At 39.6% G+C, this 25,079-nt stretch overlaps 1 protein-coding gene across 2 annotated transcripts in view; it reads right to left on the reverse strand.

The window, feature by feature from the left end:
* ca16b (carbonic anhydrase XVI b) overlaps window positions 1–25,079 on the reverse strand; it is a 99,460-nt gene that overhangs the window by 57,993 nt on the left and 16,388 nt on the right. For both annotated transcript variants that reach the window (XM_071495168.1, XM_071495169.1), the window contains one exon: window positions 17,858–17,962. In XM_071495168.1, coding sequence (XP_071351269.1) covers window positions 17,858–17,962 — 105 coding nt within the window. The remainder of the gene's footprint in view (window positions 1–17,857; window positions 17,963–25,079) is intronic.

Here is a 25,079-nt window from a genome sequence, read left to right on the forward strand (position 1 = left end):
ATAAAAGTAGCACCAGAATTATTGGTAATGGATTTAATTGTACAAAACTGATATTTAAAATTAAGTCCAAATAAGCTCACTGTCTCCGAGTGTGTTAAGTCTAGCAGACAATACAACCATTGATTTCAGGTGCTGAGTTCTGAAAAGTAGGCATCTGATAAGAATGGCGCCACAAGCGTCTCAGAGCCTGAGCTCAATCTTTAATCAGGGGTCATTGTGTTCCACACAGCAGCCCCAAACACATAAAAGCAGGTAGAGGAAGTGGTAAATCATACAGGCATTGGGGTCTAATTGGCCACCAGAATGAGCTCCAGCCAAAATATTGTTTTCCCTTGGCGCTATCTGCTTCCATCTCGTGGACTTTCATAGAAACTGTGGCTTCCTGTTCTTGGGTGTTGGCCACTGCATAAGTACAACATCCCCTAGTCTGTAAAAATAATCTGCAGGACTTGTGTAAAGAAAAAGAGGGACAGAAATACATTCTGTCCCATGAGGAAGAGCTTCCTCTACAATTCAAAAACTTTACCGACTTCCCCTTCAATATGGCAGGAGGCCAACATGCCAACAAATGTTTCAGAAGCTTCAATTCTGAAGGGATCTATGGGTGGTCAGCATGCAATAAATCTGACAGTAGTCTAAAAATGGTACATTAATTCTCATTCATGTATATTACTAAATTAGTTTGTGTTATTTGTAGTTTTTGCTAAACCATTTAACTTAATCATTGTAACTACAACATATGTATTTGATGCCCAAACCTCACATGACCCTGCATTATGTATATAAAGACATTCCCCAACATAGCCAGAATAAGTCAATAACATACCATCATGCCCTGTTAGACTCATTCTGAGTTGCACAACACTATAATTGAATACAGTGGGTCTTACACAACTAACTTATGTAGCATGCTGGAGAAAGAGGAGATGGGTGCTGTTTGCAGGCCATCACTCTCTATGTGTCCCTGTCCATCCGATATGCCTTTAAGCACAGCTGCTGTTCTGTGACGGGCGATGCAGGTGATTGGAGAAGCAGCAGCAGGCGAGCAGCTCGCTATGTCAGATCAAACAGCTGTAGACTGTAGTATGCGTCCGTGCCCATATCCACAAAATAATTAGCTTAACTCTGGTAGCAATTTTTCAAAGCTGAGAGACATATGTGACCTGAGTGATCAGAGTCTACAGCCCTGGGTAAACATGTTTATCTTATCAACTACACTTTTAACATCATATGATTTGTGAAGCTGAAACAGCTACTAAGTGTCTCTTATCTCTGCTGAACTCAGTTTAAAATATTCTAACACTAGGTGAAGGTTAAGGAAGCAAAAAGCTTAAATTCAAAAAAGGATGGGACACATTCTCCCTGAGCACCCAGCCTGCTTGTACATCACTATGAGGAGAGCAAAAACAATAGAAATACTTAAGGGGTGAGTTTTTCTGACTGAGAATTTCAGCTTTCATACCCTTTATTTAAAAAGTCAAAACATTTTTTTTATAAACTACTACATAATTGCAGCAAACACCTTTACATTTTCATCTCCTAGCTGTAAATTGTATGTGTTCACTGTTGGCTTGAGTCCAGTTCTGATACTAACCAGTGAACCTCACCAGTTTACTGCAGCTGCTTGCTGTTTTACCATTCCCTTCTGTCTGCTGTAGTCTTTTGCAAAAATTCATCACCCCTGACAATGTCAATTTTCCCATGTCTGATTTTCTCAGCTCATTTTCTTACATTAAAACCAGTAAAACCAAAAGCTGTTGTCAGCATATGGGAGCAACACAATTCTTTTGCTTCATAGTGAGCATTTGGAAGCCACAGCCGTTCTTGTTGACACAGGAATCGGGTAAGCATTAAGTGTCCCACATGTTTTGTCCCTTCAACATTACGTCCACTAGCAAAGCAGTGTACAATTACTGCATTAGTTTAATCTTCTGTATTTTGTTTGGTGACTTGTTGAGTCACATGATGCAATTTTGAGTGCTGACAATATTTAATTTAGTTGAATAGTTGTCTATGTAACTTGTGATTTAAATTCTGTTTAAATGCAGAAACAAAAACAGCCAGTGTCAACAGTGTAAATAAATCTTTAATCAAGAAAAGTATTTTGTGTGTGTGTGTGTGTGAGTGTGTGTGTGTGTTTATATAAGAGCAACTTGTTCAACGCAAGATGAGAGGTGACAAACTGATCAGTCGGCCTTTGCTAGTTCTTTGAAGCCAGCTTGGTTCATCAGAGCCCTTAGTTGTGGATTAAATCTGATGAGGGTTTGAATTGAGAATACTCCACAATTTGAATGTTTGTCAAAAAAGTTGCAGTGTTTTAAGGAGACAAATTTATTCATTATATTTGTGCATTCACCGTGTCAAGAGATAAGCTTCACACAAACAAGCACTACATTCTCTGGGAACATAAAACAAAGATTCATTCATGTAATCAAATTATCAAAATCTAGTAGTAAATAGCTGACCAGTAATTGCATTTGGGACAAAAACAAAATACATAAATGTTGCATCCCTTGTGGAGAGCTACACTGAAAGGGGCAATTACATTTCTAGCTCCAAGGGTATATTTAAACATCTACTTATGCAATTCAAGTGCAACAACATCGCTATGATGCTGTAATATAATGGAATCCAATTATGTCAAAGTTTCGGTTTGTATGGAACTTATATTAATATTGAAATTGTGCTCTCAGGCTATACCTCACTGTATCAAATGTTGTGTAATCATGTGTTTATTGCTTTTATTCAAAAAATAATCAAAACAGAAGCCAGATCAAAAGAAAACATCTCTCATAAACACATCAATCAGAAAAACTGCCACATTCCTAAAGACATTTAACCCTGATTGAAAAGGTAAAACATAATTCATGACAATCTAGAGAGAGAACCCCTTACGTTTCAAATGCAAATTCTAGTGCATCCTGCAACCATGTTCTTTGTTCGTGACTTGTACTTTCCCCAGTAATGCTTGTTTCTGTAACTCTTGGGCAAACTTTAGTTTGTCAAGCAAACAGTCTCCTCTACAGAAATATTTTTATTTAGATCCAGCTCAAATGAGTTTGGTCCCTGAAACTCAAAAGGACTATATTTGATGTAGAAGATGTCTTATAAGACACTTCCAGCTAATTTAAATCATTTCGCTTAAGATTTCAAACCGTATGTTTGTCTGGCTAATGACCAAGTCTGAGGAGAGAGGGTAGAGCCGGGAAATAAAAATAAAAGTTCATAGTTGCTTTTTCACACATTTAAAAGCCGTTTTTTTTCCCAGCAGGAAAGACTTAGGTAATGTTTTCTCTATGGGTTTTACCCTCTCTGTGTATCAGTGCACACTGACACCAATCCAACACTGCATCAGTGAAAGGAAACCTCTTGCTAATTGTAAACAGGAGATAGAGGTGAGCACTCTTTCGAGCAGAACACAGATCCCCTCTGTAGAGCCGCAAAGTGAAACACTGATTAGTGCCGCTACATTACTCCGCTTTGTCCAAGGGCAACTGTTTCATATCAGCTAACTGTTGGAAACACGGGGCTAACCTCAGCACTCATAAATGTCCTGCAGCTGCATGTGATGGACGTTTTAATATCAGAAAATAGCGACTGTATTCAAGTCACAGTCAAATTTATATTAAGGGATAATTAGTGAGTATTTCAGTAGTCATTTAAGTCAGAGGGCCTTTAAAATATAAATGACAGACTGAGGCTGAAATAAATTCACCACAATGTGTTACTTCCTCATAATATGTCTCAATGCTAATATTGGTCTCATAGCCAACAGCTATGTTATGAATCCCCTATTTCTTAAAATTGAACCAAATATGGCCTTGTGTAATTATGCTGTGCACCACACACACACACCACAAAAACATCTCCATCTATCTATTCCTATTGATACGCTTCTATTCAGACAGTACCTTATCTAACTCTAAGCCTTCACCTCTTCGTGAACTATCATACCTTAAGATTACATTTATGCCACTTCATCCATTAGTTTAATCATCTCTACTTTGGCTCCAGGAACTTCCACTAAGCTATGACTTCAGCACCTGACTATTAGAGAAGGTAAACTGTGACCACTGTCTCCATCCACGAGTGTGAGTGCAAAACTGTAATGATGACAACGCTGGCTGGTCCGTCTAAATCACTTTGGTATAAGAGGCAACACAGTCCTCCATGTCAGTTTTAAGTACACATTAAGGTTAAGGTAGATTGAAAAACAACAATCACCGTCAATACAGTAACATGTCAATATGGCTAATTTTGATTTACTGAGTTGAGATTGTTCCTCAACTGGTGAAAATCAAGTTCCCACTTTGTGACACTGTATGTGTGACGTCTAACTCCACGGTCTTCTCTTCTATTTATGTCAGTTGTGACAGGACTGCTGCATATTGTAAGACGACTAAGAATCTACAGCCACAGTAGCAGCTCTGTGAAACTGCACTCAGGCACAGTGGTAATTCAAGCTAAATGGTAATGTCAGCATGGCAAAATGCTGATGTTAAGCTGGTACAACGTTTCCAATGCTCATCTAGTTATTTTAGCATATTAGTATGCTAACATTTACCTCTAACCACAAAACACAGATGATTCTGTTGGGAATGTCATTAGTTTTCCAGGTATTCAGTCAAAAACCAAAGTAAAAAAAAATCAAAAATCAGATCTGATGATCTGATGATGGCACTAGATGAAACATCAAGTTAAAATTTAATGGCAATCCAGAGATATTTCAGTCTGGGCCACAGTGGGGGAATAAGACACAGACTGACGTTGCTATCCCTAGAGCCATGAAGCTAGCATGGCTAAAAATGCCAAACGCATCCCACAGATTACAGAAACCAATTGTGTCATCATTCTTGCTTTAAGCAGCTGGCCATCAGAAATGGAAGGGCAGAAGGAGCAGTGGTAGTTGCCTGCCAAAGGGCCCTCGTCCCCAGGACTGAGGAGCACAACGGCAGGAGGATGAGTTGACTGTGGGTCACGGCAGAACGATAAACCAGGGCAGGCGTACGGAGACAGGCAAGCTGCTATCTCCCAGGGGACAGAGGTTGTGAGACACACAGAAGCCTCTCACTTACCTGCCTGTCATGGCGTCAGGATAACCCCACAGCATGAGGTCACCACTAAGCAGACCATTATCCACAGTCAGCAGGTGGAGGAGAAAGATCTCCACCCACACAGTGAACCCTCAGATGACATGTTATCTGGAATTTTATTTTGCCAGCTTGTACATGTTCTTTTACAAGAACAGCTATTTTAAGTGTTTGGTTCTACTGTGCCAATGTAATACTGTGAAAACCTGCAAATGTCACAATAATCCTCCACAAATTGCCTAAAATATAAAAGCTTATCTCTGCCAAAATGTCTAAAGTGGGACAAGGCAGTTATAGATATACTGTAGAGAACATATCTCCCTTACAATGTGTGCGGGGGACAAACCTTTTCTCTAATATTACTCATAGTTTTCAATATCAGATACAGGCTGTGAATGAAACTTTGGACAATGTGCACATCTGATTTTCATCTTTCCTCACAAAGCAGATATCAGTTCTGCAAATAACATGTACACAAGCTGTCTGGGACTGATACAGAGATCCATGCACTGTCCTGACCTTGTAATTATCTCCCAACGGCTTAAGAAACACTCAAACACTCAAATGTGCAAGAACACACACACACGCACACACACACACACACACACGCACACGCACACACACACACACACACGCGCGCACACACACACACACACACACACACACACACACACACACACACACACACACACACACTAGGAGATTCACTAACACGAAGAAAGATAAAATAACAAATTCAGTGACAGGGAGCCAACAGCGATATGTTAGGATGAATTTTCCTAGAAATACTACAAGAAGTAGTTGCACTAGTATTATTATTAGTAGTATAAGTAGTAAAGCAAAACAAAAACATGAAACCAATTAACAGAATAAAAAGATAATTATCTAGTCCTAATCTAATCCTAATGTTTTCCCGAGTGGATTTTATTGTACTGTTACTTTTTCATTCACGTACTTAATAAAATAGTCCCTGCTTAATGACCCCCTCTTTGGTAAAGTCTATTCTTGATGTAAGAATTTTTTACCCACTCTTTCTTGAAGATCACTTCATGTTCTGAGCCTTTCACACACAGCCTATTGAAGATCTCTCCACAGTTTTCAGTGATGTTCAAGTCAGGGACTGTGAGGGCCGTTCAAAAGCTTCACCATGTGTTTTTTGATATAGCTGGTGGTATTAGTTGACCTTTTACTTTTGACCACCAGACTGTAATAAGTTCTTCTTTGAATCCAAGTGAAAATTTGTGAGTGTTTTGTGAGGTCACAGTGACCTTGACCTTTGATCTTTGACCAACAAATTCAAACAAAATGGAATTCATTCTTGGATCAAAGTGAATGTTTGTGCTAGCTATGATGAAATTCTCTCTGGGCGTTCCTGATATATCACATTCAGGAGGGGTCACAGTGACCTTGACCTTTGACCACCCAAATCAAATCAATTAATCCTTGAGTCCAAGTGAACATTTGTGCCAAATTTGAAGAAATTTGAAGAAAGGCATTTCTGAGATATCAAGAATAGGATGGACGGACAGACAACCCGAACACATAATGCCCCCAGCCACAGAGTGCGGAGTTCACCAGTGCATAGACATAAAAAGCTTTAACATTTTGAAATCTTATATTTTCTAATGACTTAAGAGGTTGTATTTACCTATTGTCACTTAAAAAATCAACAGAATATATAATTTTCCCAGAGGTGGCCAAACTGTAATCGACAGTGTCCTGGGCGATTAATACAGTAAAATGGTTGTGTGATGATGGTGATTGTACAGGAAAGGTCACAAGGCGACCGCATTTAATAAGTGCCTTCTTCTTTGTTCTGTGAACTCTCTCCAGAGAGTTCACATCTAAACACAGCAAAGTCCAAGCCAATGTAGCCATTAGTGTGCAATATGTTGGTAACAGGCTGAAACAGGGGTCATCTTAATGCAACCTTCTTGGCGGAGGTAAACATTGAACAGCTAAATTACCTTCCCGATTTGCACCTGTGCACTTTGACCTGAACTAAATGGACATGTACCTATTTACTCCACCAGATGATGAAAAATAGTCTGTACAGAGAAGCCTCTATCTGCAGCTAAACCCTTATGTCTGCTGCTTGTTCACATGATTTCACAGTCATCCTTTAGTTGTATTTTTACATCTTAAGAGTGGGAGAGTGTGCATATGTGGGTACATGTGTCAGTCAGTAGACACAGAGAGGGAAGGGAGTGGAGGAAGTGAAAACCGAAGGCAATCGAGAAAGAAATGGCGCAGGTTTTTTAGCTTTGGGTACCCCGAAACCGCTAATTAGGTCACAAATCACAAGATAGCACATGACCATATCCTCAGATGAACGCTGAGCTAAGAACAGCGAGCAGCCATTTTAAATCCAGCCTTAATCCAGTGGGTGTCCCACCCTCCTCACTACCCCCATAGCATCCACATGCGAACCACCGCTCAGAATTGAGATGTGGCCAGCATTAGGAAAGATAGATGAGGAGGGAAATTAAAGAATAGAGGGGAGGAGGGAGCTCACACAGAGGAAAAGAAAATTTATTCCAGAGGAGAGGTGAACGCTGGTGAAGAGTGGTTAAATCCATTTAATAATTAAAGCTGCTCTAGGTAGGTCTCTACTAGGTACAGACATAAAAACGCATATGAAAGATTCTCTGAAATATAATAAATCCAAATTCTCAACTCCCTTTGTGTCATATTCACTACACCTACAGACACACATAGTAAAATCAGAAAAAATATAGGCTTAGTGACATTACCAAAGCAGCCAATGGCTGAAACTGTGAAAGCTGGGGTGTGCACACACAGATGATTGACAAAGTGGTCTTTTACCGCCTGGCTTCAAAGTTTCCCTCTGCTGCCTACTGCTGCTGAATGAAAAGCATAATTTTCAGGCTTTAGTATAAAAAAAACAAAATAATATCTGAAAATCAATGAGGATGTTTGCATACTGTGCAGAAGATTTAGCCTATCAAACATTTTAAAATGCAAGAAACAGCTTCTACCCCAATAATTTCATAATACATCTACATTATTTATTACCCCTTGCAGGTATACGAGTTCCCACTTAAATGAGTCATGAGACTTTACAAGACAATGGATGACAGGCCTGAGTGATATTCCCACTACTTGCTACAGTGAGAATATAGAGCTGGATCACCCTAAATAAACATAAATGTCTTTGAAAGAATGTGGTGGAAACATATGGGCTGAATACAGACTTTTAAACTTTAAACTAGACAACAATAACTGTGACTAATAAACCATATTATCAACCCAATATTATTCAATTTATGAGTAAAAATCTATTCCACATGTTTGGGTTACAGAGAAAAGTCTCTCTTTTTGTTTTTAACTAAATCACATCGCCCACTCCACAGGCACCATTAGCTCTCAAAATAACACCGTACAACAAAAAAGGCCTGAACCACTCTGAGCTATTGCCCTCTCTAAGCTCAGCTCACTCCCTCAGCAGTCATTATTCTTCTACGTTGCAGTTGTTCTGCAAGTGAAGCAGGGACAATGGCCACATGTTTACACAGTAAGTGTCCTTATAATTTAGAATCCAGACAGAAATCAATAGTTAGCAGTGCAATTGGGTAAACTACAGATAGAAGTACAGGATAAACGATCTAACAAACCTGGAATGCCAGTCCTATAGAAGTGATGCAGTACTGAATACCATCAATTGCTTCTATACAGTTACTACTCAGTGGTCTAAGTATGATTTTATGCTAACATATCTCACAGCATTTGAACATCTAATTAATCAAACATTTTTCTATAATTCAAGTGAAGCGCTGCACATCTTCCAGCGTTGTGCTATTATGCCACTAACACGGCCTTGCCCCCTACAGTTACCTCCTCACCTCTGGGGGTGCATGTACTCATTACAAAGTAAGTCATCATGATTATGAGTTTAAAAATTTGCTGAGCTGCTAGCTAGCTCATTCCAGCTCATCAGCATAACCACATTAGAGAGGAAACCTGTGGGCTGGCAATCGCATACTTCCTCAATATTGCAGTCCCAGCAGGCTGAGCATGACCACATCCATTACGTTGGACAAGAGCCACCAACCAGGCCTAATATGCTGCCACAAGGCACACCAACACCATGTGACACCCGGAATTTAATTAATTAGGTTTACATAGCAAACATGTCGGACCAGCACATCAATCTGCCCTAAACAGGGAAACCAGAAAATTTGGCTGTATTTATCATAGTTGCTGTGCATTGGGGCCTGACTTTATGTATCCTGCTGGCACCTGCCCAGGATACTGTTCCCTGTACATGCCAATGTGACATTACAAACACTGAACTCAACAAAACCTATCTGATATTGTATTAGCTCAGGGCACGGGAATCCCTAATTTATTTCTATCCTTAATATATTTACCTCATCTAGAGAAAGGAAACAGATTGTGGGAGGCAGTGGGAAGTAAGATGATTTGGAGCTCAATTCTGCTAAATTGGTTGCTGCCAGCGTGATACATCATGGAGAATTAAGATGCCTCTCCCCCAGCACAGAACTTCGGCAGCCATATTGGCACATCTGTCAAGGGCCCACCCCTGACAGAGACAAATGGACCAATTCTGGCACACGAAGGCTGATCCAAAGTGCTAGCAATAACTAAGATGAATAATGAGTCAGCTTGGGCCCCAGGAAAATTCATTTTTAATAATTAGTGTTCCTGCACCCCTCATTTTCTCAGAAAATGAGTGCAGGTACAACTATAGGTTGATACAACACATCAGCAAGACTGGAGGAATATAGATGATGTTGTGTTAAACTTCCATCATCACAGAGAATGGCTGGGACTATAAATGCAGGGTGTAAGACAGATGAATCTCTCTCTGTTCTCCCAGGAACAGGAGATTAATCAAGTCCAGAAAGCACTGTGGCTACAGGAGGCAGTAGAGGAACGTTACACAACGAGCGCAACAAAGTTCAAAAGGTCTTAAGGCTGCAACACAAGTCACAACTGTAGCCGAACACTGTTTATATAGTCAAAATAAAAGGAAAAGCAGCAAATAGATGAAACACATGCACACCGGTAGTGTCGTGTAGTACTGCATCAACAGTAGGGATGAGCACTGACACCCAGAATTAAACGACCCCTGGGGCTACATTTATAAAGACTGTAGTATCAATAAGCCCTGACGTTATTGGTTCTGCTATCTTTTCTTATGTAAATAGAGTTTCTAATCGTTATTGCTAAGTAAGAGAACACAAAAGTTCTCTCGCACATTTCATCTCACCAGCTCCGTTTCTGATGTAGACATTCGTCTATGATGCATTTTTGCTATTCCCAGCGCAGGAGAGAGACCTCCCTCTTTGACCCCTGAGTGCGTGAGTGGCAGCTCTGTCTCATACACTGGAGCATTGTGCAGCACACGCACACACACACACACACACACACACACACAGTGACCCTGTTCTCAGTGACAATGGTGGAGACAACTAAACATTCAAAATTGTGGTTAAGTCTGTTGTTTTACATTTCAATCATTGCAAAATCTGTCACGGTGATCTGTTCAAAACAATGCTGTTGATGTTTGCTACTCAGGAATGTTAAATGAGCTCACAGGAGAAAATGCAGCAATGTTTTTTTTTTCTCTTACAAAATAACAAAAAGTACAGATAAGAGTACCGTTAAAGTACTGGATCCATTACCGTTCAAATCTTACCGAAACCCATCCCTAATCAACAGATGCCGGTAGCATGTTCAAGTGCCTCATGTGTGAATTCAGCGACAGAAAGTGATAAAACGTCTTCTTCTCTGAACAGCTGACACATGTCAACTGGCAAAGACATTTGTCAAGATGCCGCCATTGTGTAGGCTTACATGGAAAACAATGGATGCAGGTGTTTTGATGCGTGTCATACCCTGTCCTGAGAGGAGTAGCTCTAACTGGTTTGAATATATTATAGCATTTAGTAAAATAGCTGTACTTAATGGGCTTCCAAATGATTTGGCAGCACCACACCATTTTGTAGTCGCTAAAAAGAAAAATACATTTGTTTGATGTGAATTTACTACTGGTGTCACTGGGAATGACACATGAGAAACAATGCAATCTACATCCCCTTTGGGGATATGCACAATCTAAGTAACAGAACGGAGCACGAACACATAATACTTTACAGGCTTAACTAGATAGTATTTAGTGGGTGGAGGTTGGAGAGTCAGAGGCACAGCTTTACCAAGCAGCAAATGGGGGCACAGCAGTTAGTGAAGCGAGAATCAGTGAAAGGTTTGATTTGAATAGACTAGTGGGAGGTGTGCATAGCGATCCGATGACAGATACAAGAGCTACAGCAGTGTCCTCCACGAACTAATATGAAGATTCTGTTTAAAGCACTGACTGTTTAAAGCATATGCTTGCCTAAGGACCAACTAATGTATGTTTTTGCCTGGGTGATGCAAAAATATTGTGATAATTAGTACACCCCCGTATGAGATTGATATTGCTTCGGGTCACTTTGTTTGGAATATCACGCAACACATTGTTTAACTGATGGTAATGTCGCTGGATTGCATGGTAATTGGAAATTAAATTCAACTGTGACTTTCAGGTGTCATTCTAAGTATTACATTCTGGCAGAAATCTGATTTAACAGCTGCTTTGCAGTGTTAATTGGGAAAACAAAAATGATGTATTATAATTCGTGACACAAAACAATTCCCACAATGGTTCTAATGTCCATTATTCGATTTTCTCAAAACAATCAGGAGCAAAACACCATTATTTACAACGAATCAGATTCCATTAATGACAGCATTGTGACACCTCTGGAGCTCTTGTAAAAATTACCTATATCTTTTCTTATCAGTGTATTTTTTTGTCTTCTTTCCTGAGCACTGAGTCCCTGTATGTGATGGTTCCTACTTCACCCTCCATCCTTACCCCGTGTACAGCTGTGTAGTCAGGGAGCTTCGCTTTAAAGTCAAGTGCTTCTCATACATGGAGGTCTACCGGGAGCAATCCTCCTCTCGATTCATTACCTCCAGGAGGCAGAGCTCCTTCTATTGGGCACCATGACAACATGGCATTGCTCTTTTCCCTCCAGTCTTTGTAAGGGGGTGTCAAGCCACAAGAGACAAAGTGCACTGCCTTCATAAGCACCTAGCTAATTTAAGGTTATACGAATCATAGGGTTTAACATGTCAAACCCAGCTAACCAATGTGAGAGGCATAGTCACAATTTGAAATCGACCCAAAAGCTCTGAAATTCTGATATGTGCTCAGACTGTGTCCTTACAAAGATCTATATCTATGAGATCGTTTGTAGTCCTGCAGAGTCATTTAAGTTTACCTTAAAAGCTGAAAATAGCTAATCAGCATACTTTTTAGCCACACATATTTACCAAAAAGTTAAGGGAAAAATGTGACAGATCTGACATGGTGAAGGTATACATGTAGCCACAGCAGAATTGAGGGTTAATTCAAAGCCAAAACAAACAGCCCTGGCAATCAAGAACAGTGAGTTACCTAATCTTGTTTTGTATCCTCTGAAGTACTAATTAAGTTGGATCAACATAGCAATTGATTGAAAGTGACTTCATTCACTTCATTATGTGAGACATGAGTGGAAAGATTGCTAATGATCACCGGCAACCTCAGTGAAGTGGAATAAAATAGTCAGGCTGCGGGGAAATATAATCCACACGTATCAGACAATCACAGCCTCTTTCAGCGGCTACAACTGCTCGTCAGGGTGGCTTCCTTTTAAACATCCATGACTGCTGGAAGAAAAACAGACAGAGGCTCTACCCATATGAAGCACTGAGCTAGGACTAAGCTATAAATGTTATACAATTCAGTGCTTTCATGGCTATATTATTCATTTGTGGAGGTAGACCACCATATCATCTGGAGGATTTTGGGCTACACTAGCATGTGCTCCTCGCCGCATTTTTATATTTCTAACCAAAATCCCGGGTTCTTACAGTGAACATGCATCTTATTATTAAGTGGCTTCATATCAGTCTGGAGTAACAGTTGGGGACTTGCCAAAATCTCATAATGCAGCAAAAATGAAAATCTCGACGCGGCATTAATCTATATCTTTCCGCATCTAATGCTGATATTTTTTTTTCTTTGTTTTTCTTTTTTCTTCTTTTTCATGCTACACACTGATACAGAGGATCAAGCATAATGCTTCTGCAAATGCACATTAAGGTACTCCAACTGTTGTGCTGTAATTAAACTAGAACAATAAATCAACAAGAGTGCAATCAAAAGCAAACTACTGACTATATTGGCCCAAACCATAAAAGTACTGATAAAGGAAGCCAGAGAAACTAACAGGGACGGTGTGCAAACCTGCAGAGATATAAAAAGGGGGAAAATGATGCATAGCCCTGTTCCTGTGGGAGTCTTATGGTGAGTATGATATCATCCCTCTTATGAAAAATGCCACGCATGCACACGAGCACACACGCACACACACGCTCACACATACACACACATACATGTGCTCAGCGTGCCTTAAATAACTTTTAATCAAAATTCAGGGCGTAGCTTTCGAGGCTACTTACATCAAGGTTCATAACCAACGCACACAGGGAAGTGACATGTCATGGACTGATAAGAGCTCTCATTGCACTGTGTGCCTCATTGTCGGTGTAGTGGACCGAAGTTAAAATACGACAGCATGTTTCTTATCATGAAAAATATAATATTATAAATAAATATATATAAATATTTGATAGTGCCAACATTAATGTAATTAGGTAATGAAAACCCATTATGTCATATATTACCAAAAGGCTGAAGCGTCATATAAACTCAACAATTATGTGGAAATTGTTTATTTTCCCAGGGTTATTTCAATACCGTACATTTAACCTTTACAACTGAAAAATCTAATCTGAGCTAAATCTTTTATTTCTACACTGTCGCTCAATTTGCTCCAGTTTCTATTTGTTGCACTCTCGTCTTCAACAGCTCTCCCCCAGAGGTGTCTAGACTGTAGGATATACAGTGAAGGGTGTGGAAAGTCTGGGTGAAACAGCGGGTGATGAGGTCCTCTTTACAATATGTAATGTAATCTCTGAGTGTGACGCAACTAGAGCTGAAGTCTGTCTTGCACCAGTACCTTCCAGCTTCAGGCTAACCCTACTGTGTGCATTTCTTTTACACTCACTTGCACAGAGCAAATGCCCTTAATAACCATTTAGCTGCTAAGGCACGTTTGTCTGTCCCCCATTCGCAGCCTTAGCCGCTAATTACCTTTCCAAAGCAATGGACATTTTTGTGTTCCCTCAATGCGTCCCTTTTTCTCAGTACAATCAGCCAGCTGCCTTCACTGGTAGGAATTAGTGCTCTGCACGGCTTGAAATGAATGTCCAAAATCAACCCATGTCAGCCAGTTCCCTAACAGAATGGTTCATTTTTTTTGTCCACCCTGCCTATATAAACATGTTATAACATTGAGAGATCCTATTTTCACCCAATTACCAGCCTATCTCTTCCTAAGCACGCATGCTACTCTGCACACAAACACAGAACATTAACACAAAGCCAAATATTTTCCCAGAACAGTTACACAATACAAGTATTAAAACAGCCCGCAGCTCAGACTGTTTACAAAGACATACATAACAGTCTGTCAAGTAAAAAACATATGGCCCTAAAACGTATTCGACCAAAGAAATGTGCCAAGTCTGACTCCAGCCTGCTGTCTTAATTAGAGAGTGAGAAAGAACTTGAACTGAATATTCAGACAAGATCAGGTCCTGCTGGAGTCTGAAATGGAGGTTCTTCTTCCTCTACTAAGAATACGATGGAAATGGTCATTTGAATAAGCAAACACAGACTAAAATTAAAGATCTGCACATAATGACATTTACAATGCAGAGTACAATTGCCCAGTGAAGATGTACAGAAGCATAATGAATATAACGGTTTCCTGCAGTGTTCAAGGGCGGAGGTTTGCCACCTCTAATGCATTAAAAACCACCACCACTAACATTAATAAATAATATACTTTCAATAAAAAATAGGAAAATGCAGTAAATGCCATGACGCTATCATTGAAGCCATCGGTCACAACCTTAATTGATCACGAGAGAAGGTGAGATATTGTGAATATTTTTAAACGCTCTGGCTCACAGGCTTACTTGGCCTCCTTCCATTTTACTTAAACTAACAAACAGCTACGAGCTGAAAAAATTTATCTGAATATCAGATAAGTTGCATATTTAGGAATATCAAATAAGCAAAAAGATGATTTATGTTAACTATATATTAAGTTTTTCTGTTCTTGGAGCTTTCCCGAAAAACAGGACCATGTTTGGAATGATTAGGATTCCCGTAATGGGCTCAACACACCTAGTAGATAGTGAAAAAGCAATCTTGCTTGGATAGTCCAAGCAGACTTTCAGTGCCTCTGCTTGACAACTGGGGGAGACGAAAACCACTATGAGGAGTGACAGGAATACCAAACAAACTTGAGTCCAAAGTAAGCACAGTTCATTTTTTTCTGTTATTTGCACCATTTTCTTGCCTGAAACCACGGGATTCTGGGCTCACAACAGCAGTGCCAAAGACAAAATATTCCAGCAGTAAAAATAATTTTCAGGGCTGTGATGCACTCCAACAGCTGAGGGACTGAGTTAGTTATTTGCCGGGTGGTGTTTCTGGACCTTGGAACCTGTAAATATAATTTTACTTCTGCTCCCTCCCTTCCTGAGCTCTTCTGGTGAGGTGCCCTCGATCAAAGCACATAACCCCTATTTCCCACCGGATCTGCTCAATGGCCAACGGAGGGCTATGTTTGCACTAGGGTGTGAGTGTGTATAGCTGAATGCGAAGCAGTACTCTGAAAGAACATATGTGCTTATCAGAACTGTTCCAAGAAAAAAAAAAACACAACTTGGTCTGATTACACCTGCCTAAACACATTTAGAAATATCATACTCTTATACAAGAACGTTTACTCATTGATTTTTATGAGCAACCTTTACAGTATCTAGACATATTGGGCAGGTGGATACAGAACTAGTTTACCCCATGAGTGTTGAAAAACACGTTTGTTTAAATAAAAAAAAAAATAAGGTTGACAGAAAAAAATTAGTACTTTCTATCAAACACTCAGCAGGTACTCAAACACTTATACTTATGGTCCTGTAAAGTACTACTTATGAGCCACTCTATCAGAGATAATTAAGGGAGTTTTTAGTTTTGGTGATGAAGAAATCTGGGAATTTCTGCATGTCTACTGAGTATTCATAACTGCAAAAAGTTACATAAAAAATAACATGATAGTAGTTGGTGGCTAGACAGTTAAAATGTTATGTTATGTTTCTATGTCGCTGTACATAGAAAATATATGTCTTTATATGCGTACTGTGACATGCCTTTTTAGCAGAATTTATGTTTATGTCTGTGTTTTGCTAAATTTGTTTTTTGAAAACTTTGAAAACAACCTTCTGAAGCTTATAACTCAGCTCCTGCTTTCAGTGAACAGAGTTTACACATCAATTGCCACTTTCGCTTGAAAAAACACGCCCCAACTTTACCACTCATATACAAACACATAGCGCTCTGAGAATACTTTCAAGCATAAAAGTGCACATAATTAATCATCCATTAGAGCATACATCTGACTCTCAGCTCCCATATCCGTCCATCTTTCCAATTTGTTAAGGTAGATGGTAAATTAGAGTAGGTAAGCCTAAATTCCCAGAAGCACTTGCGTAAAAGCATGCGTACTATCACTAATGGAGGCAGGAATTAAAACAAGCACGCATACAGTGAGGCCTACTGTGCTTCTGATATGAAACTTCAGGATAAATGAAAGTAGGTCTGATGAAGACTCCTGCCTACTGCACCAAACGCTCAATTAAATGTGACATACTTCAAGTCATAACCTTCTTTTATAACGTGTTAGACTTTTTTAAAGAAGTAGGGTTTTATCAAATTACATGCAGTACACTCAGAGAGTATTCCCCCCTTTTCACTTCTTTCTCTCTGTAATGTTGAAGTCTTGTGCTAAAATCATCTAAATTATTTTTTTCCTTCATCACTCTTCACTCAGTGCCCTATAATGACTTTGACTGTCACCTGTGACACCTTATACGGTGAGGTGTGTGTCTTCTCAAATCATGTTAAATCAGTTGAATTTAGCACAGGTGGATTCCACATCTCGAAGACGATCAAGGGAAATGGGAGATACCTGGGCTGATTATTAAGTATCATAGCAAAAGGGTCTTAATACTTGAATGTGATATTTTGTGTTTTTCCTTTTTAATAAATTTGAAAGAAATTTCTACAATTCTCGTTTCTGGAAAAAGTGAAGGGTTGTGAATACTTTCTGTCTGCGTACACAAAAATAGATCCTTATGTATTTCACAATTTGTAACCCTGGCCCAAAACTGATAGGAAATACATTTACATACATTTTACTCAAGTCAGCTCATTATTTGTGGTTAATCACAGTTGGTTACAACATAATCTGAACATCAGCTCTCATTGTTCTATGCCAGTGGGTTTCTTTTTTTCCTCTCTCCAGTGCATTAGTATAATTACAGTCATTAAGAGCAATGAAAACATACAACACAGGTATACTATTAGATGAATACTAAATGCCTAATTCAACCATTAAGACTACAGCAGTGAGGAGGGAGCAGGGGTTACTTGCAAAATGATAGAAAAAAGCAAAAAGGGAAAATCATCGTCAAGGTAGAGGAGAGGTGAGAAAGTCAAATAAATGCATTTCCCTTTCCTACTGAGGGCTTTGGTCAGCACACAAATGAGAGCTCACCTGAATAGGACCAGTAAGGGTCATCAGCTGCCCTCGTCTCCCTCATTACGCCTGTGCTCCCATGATGCCCGTCTCCACCGTAGTTAAGCTGGTCACCCGATGCAACTGCGGGAGGCAGAGAGAAAAAGAGTGAGAAAGGTCAGAAAATTCACAGGGGAAGAAAAGTTTCATATAAAAAAAAAAAAATTAAATACTATGACCACTTATTCAGCGATCTATTAAAAATGTATGAGGAGATGGATGAGGCTGATGTCAAAGGTGAAAGACTTAAAAAAAAATAATTTAAAAAATTCAACTCTTCAAATTTTATCTAGCGAATACGAAGCCCAATGCAGAAACAAGTGTTCCCTCAACACATCTTAAAAAATGTGAGGCTGTGAATGTCGACGTGATGGATGGGTGTGTAATGAGTGGGATTCATGCCCTATCTTCTTTTTTTTTACCTTTTATGAACTTCAGCAGAGTCATATTATGATAGTGTGAGCATAATGTTATCAAATTGCAAAATTAATCATTTTAAGAAAGGGTTTAACATAAACTAATCAAAAAAGAGTTTTGCTTGATGTAATGCATAATAGTGAAGCAGAGATCACTGCACTGAACATCAGTCCACTCATTTTATATGTAATTTTGAAAATTGTGCTATATAGATATCGACTTTGGAAAAATGCTGCTACTAATGTTGTCTTGTCACCTCATGCTATCATATTAGACCTTCCTCAGAAATAGTGGGAAAGGTGTTAGCTATAAGCTCTTCACTATGCTGTTGTGCAATTTTATAAGAATAATTTTAAGAAATTGGCACTGAATTGAAAATTGTCATTGAAAATTTTAACTTGACATCATGTAACAAAATCCAGTTTTTTTTGTATTTATTTTCTTTAGAATTGTCTTAGATCACTGCTCTGTTTTCCTAATGGGCTATAAATACAACACTTACATAAATGTAATTTAAAAAAAACACATGCTCAAAATTACAGTTTAAGTGCCTCTACACTTTAAATAATGGTCACATTCAGACAAAGTGCCTCAAATCTTCTCCCAAATTGCAGCTGCTGTAGCCAGGACTATGACCCTCAGAGGTGACAGAGACTACTTTAACAAGGACAACTTTTACCAAGGATCTTCAGGTCCCTCTTCCCACCTAGCTTCTGTGACAAAGGATGGTTTCCTGGACTTCTTAGCCCCACAGTTTGAACCAGTGAAAACAAAAAAATGTCCAGGTGCAGTCATTTGGCACAAAGCCTTAATGGGTATTAATAATAGGATCTGCAGAAAACAAGAGGAGCTTCTCCTGCAGCCACTATGATGCTTCCTGTTCTCCTTTAGCTCAAATCAATCAAATCCTTTGCAGCTGCAGCTTTTCTGGGAAAGAAACTGTAAATGGACTGGATGATCAATAAGTTTGTAATATATGTATGGATGAAATAATACCATAACAACTTCCCTGCTGTGCTCCTTTGTGGAAACTTGATCTAGTAAAATGCAAACAGCCTATGTTAGCAGGAGTGTAGACAATCAGTCCCATGTATTCAAATACAAATGTCTCTTTAACGTCTTAGAGAAAATTTCCCCAAAAGAAATCAAATATTGTCACCAAAATTACAGCGAATGCTGGCAGCACAAATTGTCCTTAAGCATACCCAACTCCCGAGAGCTTGCAGACCGGGGCTTACAGCAATCAAAGTCATTACAGAGAATATGCTCCACAAATGATGCACCCATGCCAGTGGAGAGGAAACTGTCTAACTGAAGCCATTGTCAATCAGGTGAACAAGCAAAACAGAAGTGTTCTGTGTTGCTTTAAGCTGTCGAAACCCACTGTGGCATTCAAAACCTGGAGATGTATTGGCTAATATTGGTTCCCTGTTGCTAGAGGGATGCAAACAATTGGGCAAGCAGATTGTTGCTGTGTAAAATTGGAACGGGAGGAAAAACTAAAACAAAACCAGAGATGACAGTTTGCCAGAACCAAAATGGAAGCAGAAATCACTGTTTCATGCGCTAAAACCATTTAAAAAAAAAATCCATTTAGATAATCCATGTTGTATCAGCTGTTTTTGGGTTGCAAATTTCGCCATTTTAAATCTCTTCGCTCCGTTTCCTTTACAAACATGCAGCTTGCCACAACAGCTGACCTTCCACAAAAATCCAGTAGCACCAGTACCAGAACAGACTACTGAAGTGTGATATATATGTGTGACTATTCAAGTGTGTTCAAGCAGAATGTATACACTTTGTAGGAATTCACTTTTTTTAAGGATTTTTCCCACAAGACCCTCAGTTTTAAAATCTCAATACACATGCGACAGGATTTCCATTGTTGTAAAAGCATATGCGGCACGACCACTGTAACCATGACAACTACTGTATATTACATTTGTTATTTGTCTCATGAGGTTAAAGGGAACATTAGAACATTAGCTCTACTCCCTGGACTCCTAAAGCTAAACCACCATTAGACGGCGAGTTGTATTTGGCTTGATCAGCATCGCCACACATCAAATACAAATACACACACACTCACACACATCTCCAGCCACTTAAGACAAGCTCAGCTCTTACTAATAGTTGCATCATTACCAGGGATTAATTAAACTGAGCACTACACTTTCCTTGCACTCAAAGTCAACGTATTACTGTCTCTAAAAATGGTCTTCGCACTGTTTTCCAAATCAAATTCATCGCTCGGAGGGAGGTCACAGGGGCTGCACGGGTACAGTCATATATGGCTGCTTTGTTTCCATCAGATGAATCAATTCACTATGGGGAAACACAGGTTAACATGAAGTGTGAAACAGAGAGGGAGGGAGTCTCGGTGGCAGAGACTCGGAGCATATTTGAAGGCAGGTTGTGAAACGAGGGGGGGCTGCATCGTCTTTGATCAGAGAGCATAGGAGACGGCACCATGTCAACAGTTTACACTCATCCATGTCAGCCGTCCCCTGTGGGCAAAAGGATTAAAGCCACAGCATCTCTGATAGAGCAGAGCAGACAACACAGTCGGTGCTGGGCCTGAAGGAGACTGAGGAGAGCCACGCTATACTCAAACATCACACATAAATCTGAAATCCAGAAAACACAAGTGAATGGCAATTTTGTGGTATGTTATAACAGTAGTTTCAATGAAATGCTACATACAAAGAGTTTGGCCTGAAAGACATTTTTTACATTTAGGCTTTGTGAAACTTCACATCTGAGTATTTGTTTTTAGAAAGCTCAGAGAAAACAAAAGGCTTCAAAACACCTACAGAACAACACCTTGTACAAAATCATTTTCCCTTTTTCATTGCCCTGAGGGCAGTTAAATCATCTACACTACCATTAAGCCCTGCTATTTGTTCCATAATATCACACTCAACAACAAGGCAAGAACCCATGAGAGCCCTTGAAAAACAGCAGCCTAACAACCACCAGGAGCGTTTAACTTGCATTAGTCATTGGGGGACAGAGTTAAAATATCAATCTCATCACCAATGTTAGCATCAGGTATGTGAAGTACGGTCCGGGCGGCTCGTCCATTTCACAAAGAGGACTATTAGGGGGTGGATTAAGCTATCAAATACATCCTGAGCCACAGTGTCTATGTAATTCATGTAAACAAAGAGTGCTGGTGTTTTTGAAGAGGCGAATTCTACTATCGACAAGTAAAATAGACATCTACATTATACACTGCATGCTGTTGTTTAAGTACACTTGCTAGGGATGGTAGATTTCTTATTATGTCTGTGTCAGACCGGTGACTTACACCGTGCCAAAAATGAAAGAAATTATACAAATAAATAGAAATATTTATGTACTGTAGCAATTTTAAAGAAAATACATGCATGCAAAAACCAACAATGTTTTAGTTCATCTTTCAATCCTACTGAAGATAGAAATGTTTGCACAGGGGTCACTAATATGTTATACTTTGATTTTTAGGAGGAGCTGAATAATTTCCTAATTACTAAAGCAGGGCGGCGTCTGTGGGAGTGACTCAAAATAAACTACAGTGCCCATGTTCATGGTAATGAAGATGTCACAAAGGAACAACAGTGTGGCTCAGTGATGCGTTTTTAATCGTTTTTTGGACCAATATTGAGCTCTATGGCACTGGGGACTTCACTATTTCCAGCTTGGGCAACTCAAGACAATATTTATTATTAATAAAATCAATTCATTGTTAGTTTCATGGGGTTTTTACCACAAGAAAAATCTAAAATATCAACATTTATCCTAGAAAGGCAGTAGGATAACCATAGTATTTTTGCTGTGGTCTAGACAAACCATCATAACCTTTTCAACCTTAATCTGGGAATAACACGTGGCAGTGGAACAGCTGAAATCCCATGTAGGCACACAGCACTGGTGTAACTTTATGTTTCCACTATCACTGAGAAAAGTTCAGTTTCTTTAGATGTAATTAACAAGGGACAGTCAACTTAGCTCACTCACACTCTTTCAGCACTAGACGGCACTTCACCAGTCAGCCGCTCCAAAACACTGAACGTGAAAAACAACTCTGCAACACGAACTTCCCAGAAGAGCATGCACTTTATTCAATGAATATGTTTCAGCACATCACCTTCATAAGCCTAATGAAGGCCACAGACCAAATAACATGATCGAATAGAAGTGGATAATTTTCCAACAAGTCCGTCAGTGTTGCTGTGTTCTTCACAGCCTCTTCCAGCATTGTCCCGCTTTACACTCATACAGTTGCATACACGCGGACACTTCCACGGTGGTTGCTGAGGGAGAGGGAAGCACCGCTCATGTACTTCACCCATCCCCATTTTCTCAGCTAGTTTTTTAATTAGGGAGAGAGTGAAGGCATATCGTTAAATGTACTAATTAGACAAACTACAGTCTAAACAACTTTTATATTATTCCGTCTGAATTCGTATGAAGCAGAAGCGAGCTGTTTTCACAGGCCTCGTGAATGAATGAAGGGCAGACTCTTGATGCAAAATTGCTATGTATACGAGAAACAAATGTGCATTCTGAGGGAGACAGCTGCTGTCTGCCTGATCTCATCTGCAATGCATAGAGCAAACCGTCAAATGCGAGGACATCTACTTAGCTTTCTGGTTTGAGGAATCACTAACATATATTTATGACAAACATGTGCTGAAACAGCTCAGTCTCTCCACAGTCTGTCAAGCTCTTCATGGTTACCAGTACAAGTAATAGCGATAAAACAAGGCTGGGGGGTCTCTCTCTGTGAAAAAGAGGAGCACAGAGAAGGAGTAAGTGGAGCTTGATCTTGAGAGTGCATGTGTTTCTCATTTCTCGGGAAGTGGGCGATGCGGCTCAATTTTCCCCGGAAGTGTTCGAGTCACACCAAGGACCTCGGGAACATGAGAACTGCCAAGATCAGCCAGAGATACGGCACAGAGGGAGCCAAGCCTTGGGGCTAAAACATCAAGCTCAGAAATAATAAAACAACAACTCAAATCCCAATGCAGATATTTAGGCCGACACAGCTAAAAGCAAACAAGCAGTTTCAGCAAAGAGGACATCAGCACCCTTGGGCCAGAGAAATGTAGCCATATTACAGTAAAATTAAGCCCATTAGTCTAGGGTTAAAATTGTTCTTTGACTGACTCAATAAAAAAAATAAAGCTAAAATAAAAATTCAGAGAACTCATTTAAAAATATCCCTTGACACCTGGTCTTAATCCTTTTTTTTTTTCCTTTTGCACATATGAGCATGTCTGTGTGCATGTCAAGACCTGTCTGGCTTTTTGTTCATCATGTTAATTGACAGGAAGTGCTACTGCACATTCAGAGTTGAGGCGAGATGTTTTTGTCAATGTCATGCAGGGTGCTGATAGCCTAAAATACAACTTCATAGTGAGATATAGAGACAAGTAGAAATAGGGAAGTGACAGAAACTCAAGACTAACTTTTAATTACATCCAAAAACAGAGTCAAACACACACACACACACACACACACGCACTTGTAGGCATTGTGTGCATTACAGCCTTGGACCTCCTCCCAAATAGAAAACATTTTTGTTTGTGTTTCATTAGGGAACTTGAACAACAAAGCAAGCAGAATAGCAGGAAGGGCAAAGGAGGCATACTCCACTTTCTCATTATGCCACACTTGCTCTGCAGTCTATTCTCTAAACTTATCTGGTGAAAAGTGGATAAGACCATCTCATTATAATTAAATCCAAATGTGTCACCGTTCTCAATCCACTCTCAGTTGAGACGCCTGCCTTCTCTGCAGTTTTTCTCCTCTTAAAAAAAAAAAAGGCATATGTGACGATTCATACTATACTTATACTATAATTTTACTGAAGGCAAAGGTTATGAGGCTGGAGCAGTGCAACATGTCATGTGCTCTTCAGCCTTTTACCACAAGGAATAAGTGAGAAACACAGGACATCAAACGTCAGACTTTGATAGAGCATGTGGGTGAAAAGGTCTAGATAAAGTCTCCAGTGTATTAAGTCTTCCTTCAATCGAAAAAAAAAGAAAGAAACAAAAGAAAAAAAAGACACACATCCTGGCATTTATTCTCTATTCATAATAAGCTGCTAAAGAACTATGAGCTATTGTTCTGTTGTCTGACCAAAACTCTTTTATGAATTAAAACTACAAGACTTCCTGTGGAGAAGTCGATGCTTAAAACACTCCCCTCACTTAAAGGCTGAAACTACACTACATGGCTACTCCTCAAAAATGGTGAAATTATACAGTAAATCTGAATTGTGTCAATCTGCTGTTAAATGTGCTACTAGAGCAACGCTCTAGTACAGTGAATGAAGTGCATTAAATAGCTGCAGCACTCACTGATTGAGTGCATCAGGGGCTCTGATGAACACCATTAACAAGATTAAACAAATTCAGAGCTGGTGACCTCTTTAATAGACCAGCTATAGCTTGTTCCCTTCACGGGCTACAATAAACAGTCCTCAAACATGTCTCCACACACAGTGGCATGACCATACATAACAGCTCTGATAGTGTTAGGACTTTACTGTGTAAAGTGAGGCTTTCAATTTTCAATGTGGCAACTGGGTCACTTAAGTGCCAAGAACGTCTGAGGTCATACCTAAGGACACAGTGTGCAGCCCCGCATGAATTGTCTAGCTATTGATTCTGAAATAAATTCAGCTGCCTCTGGTGGATACATTACACTCCTCACACATTACTGGTGTTCATGAATGGTGATGGCTGATTACTGGAAATGTAAATGGGTCCATCTGAGTCAACGGGCAGACCGT

The sequence above is a fragment of the Trachinotus anak genome, unplaced genomic scaffold (assembly GCF_046630095.1).
Source record: "Trachinotus anak isolate AG129_WGS33_773 ecotype Australia unplaced genomic scaffold, CSIRO_AGI_Tana_v1 ptg000013l, whole genome shotgun sequence".
NCBI lineage: Eukaryota > Metazoa > Chordata > Actinopteri > Carangiformes > Carangidae > Trachinotus > Trachinotus anak.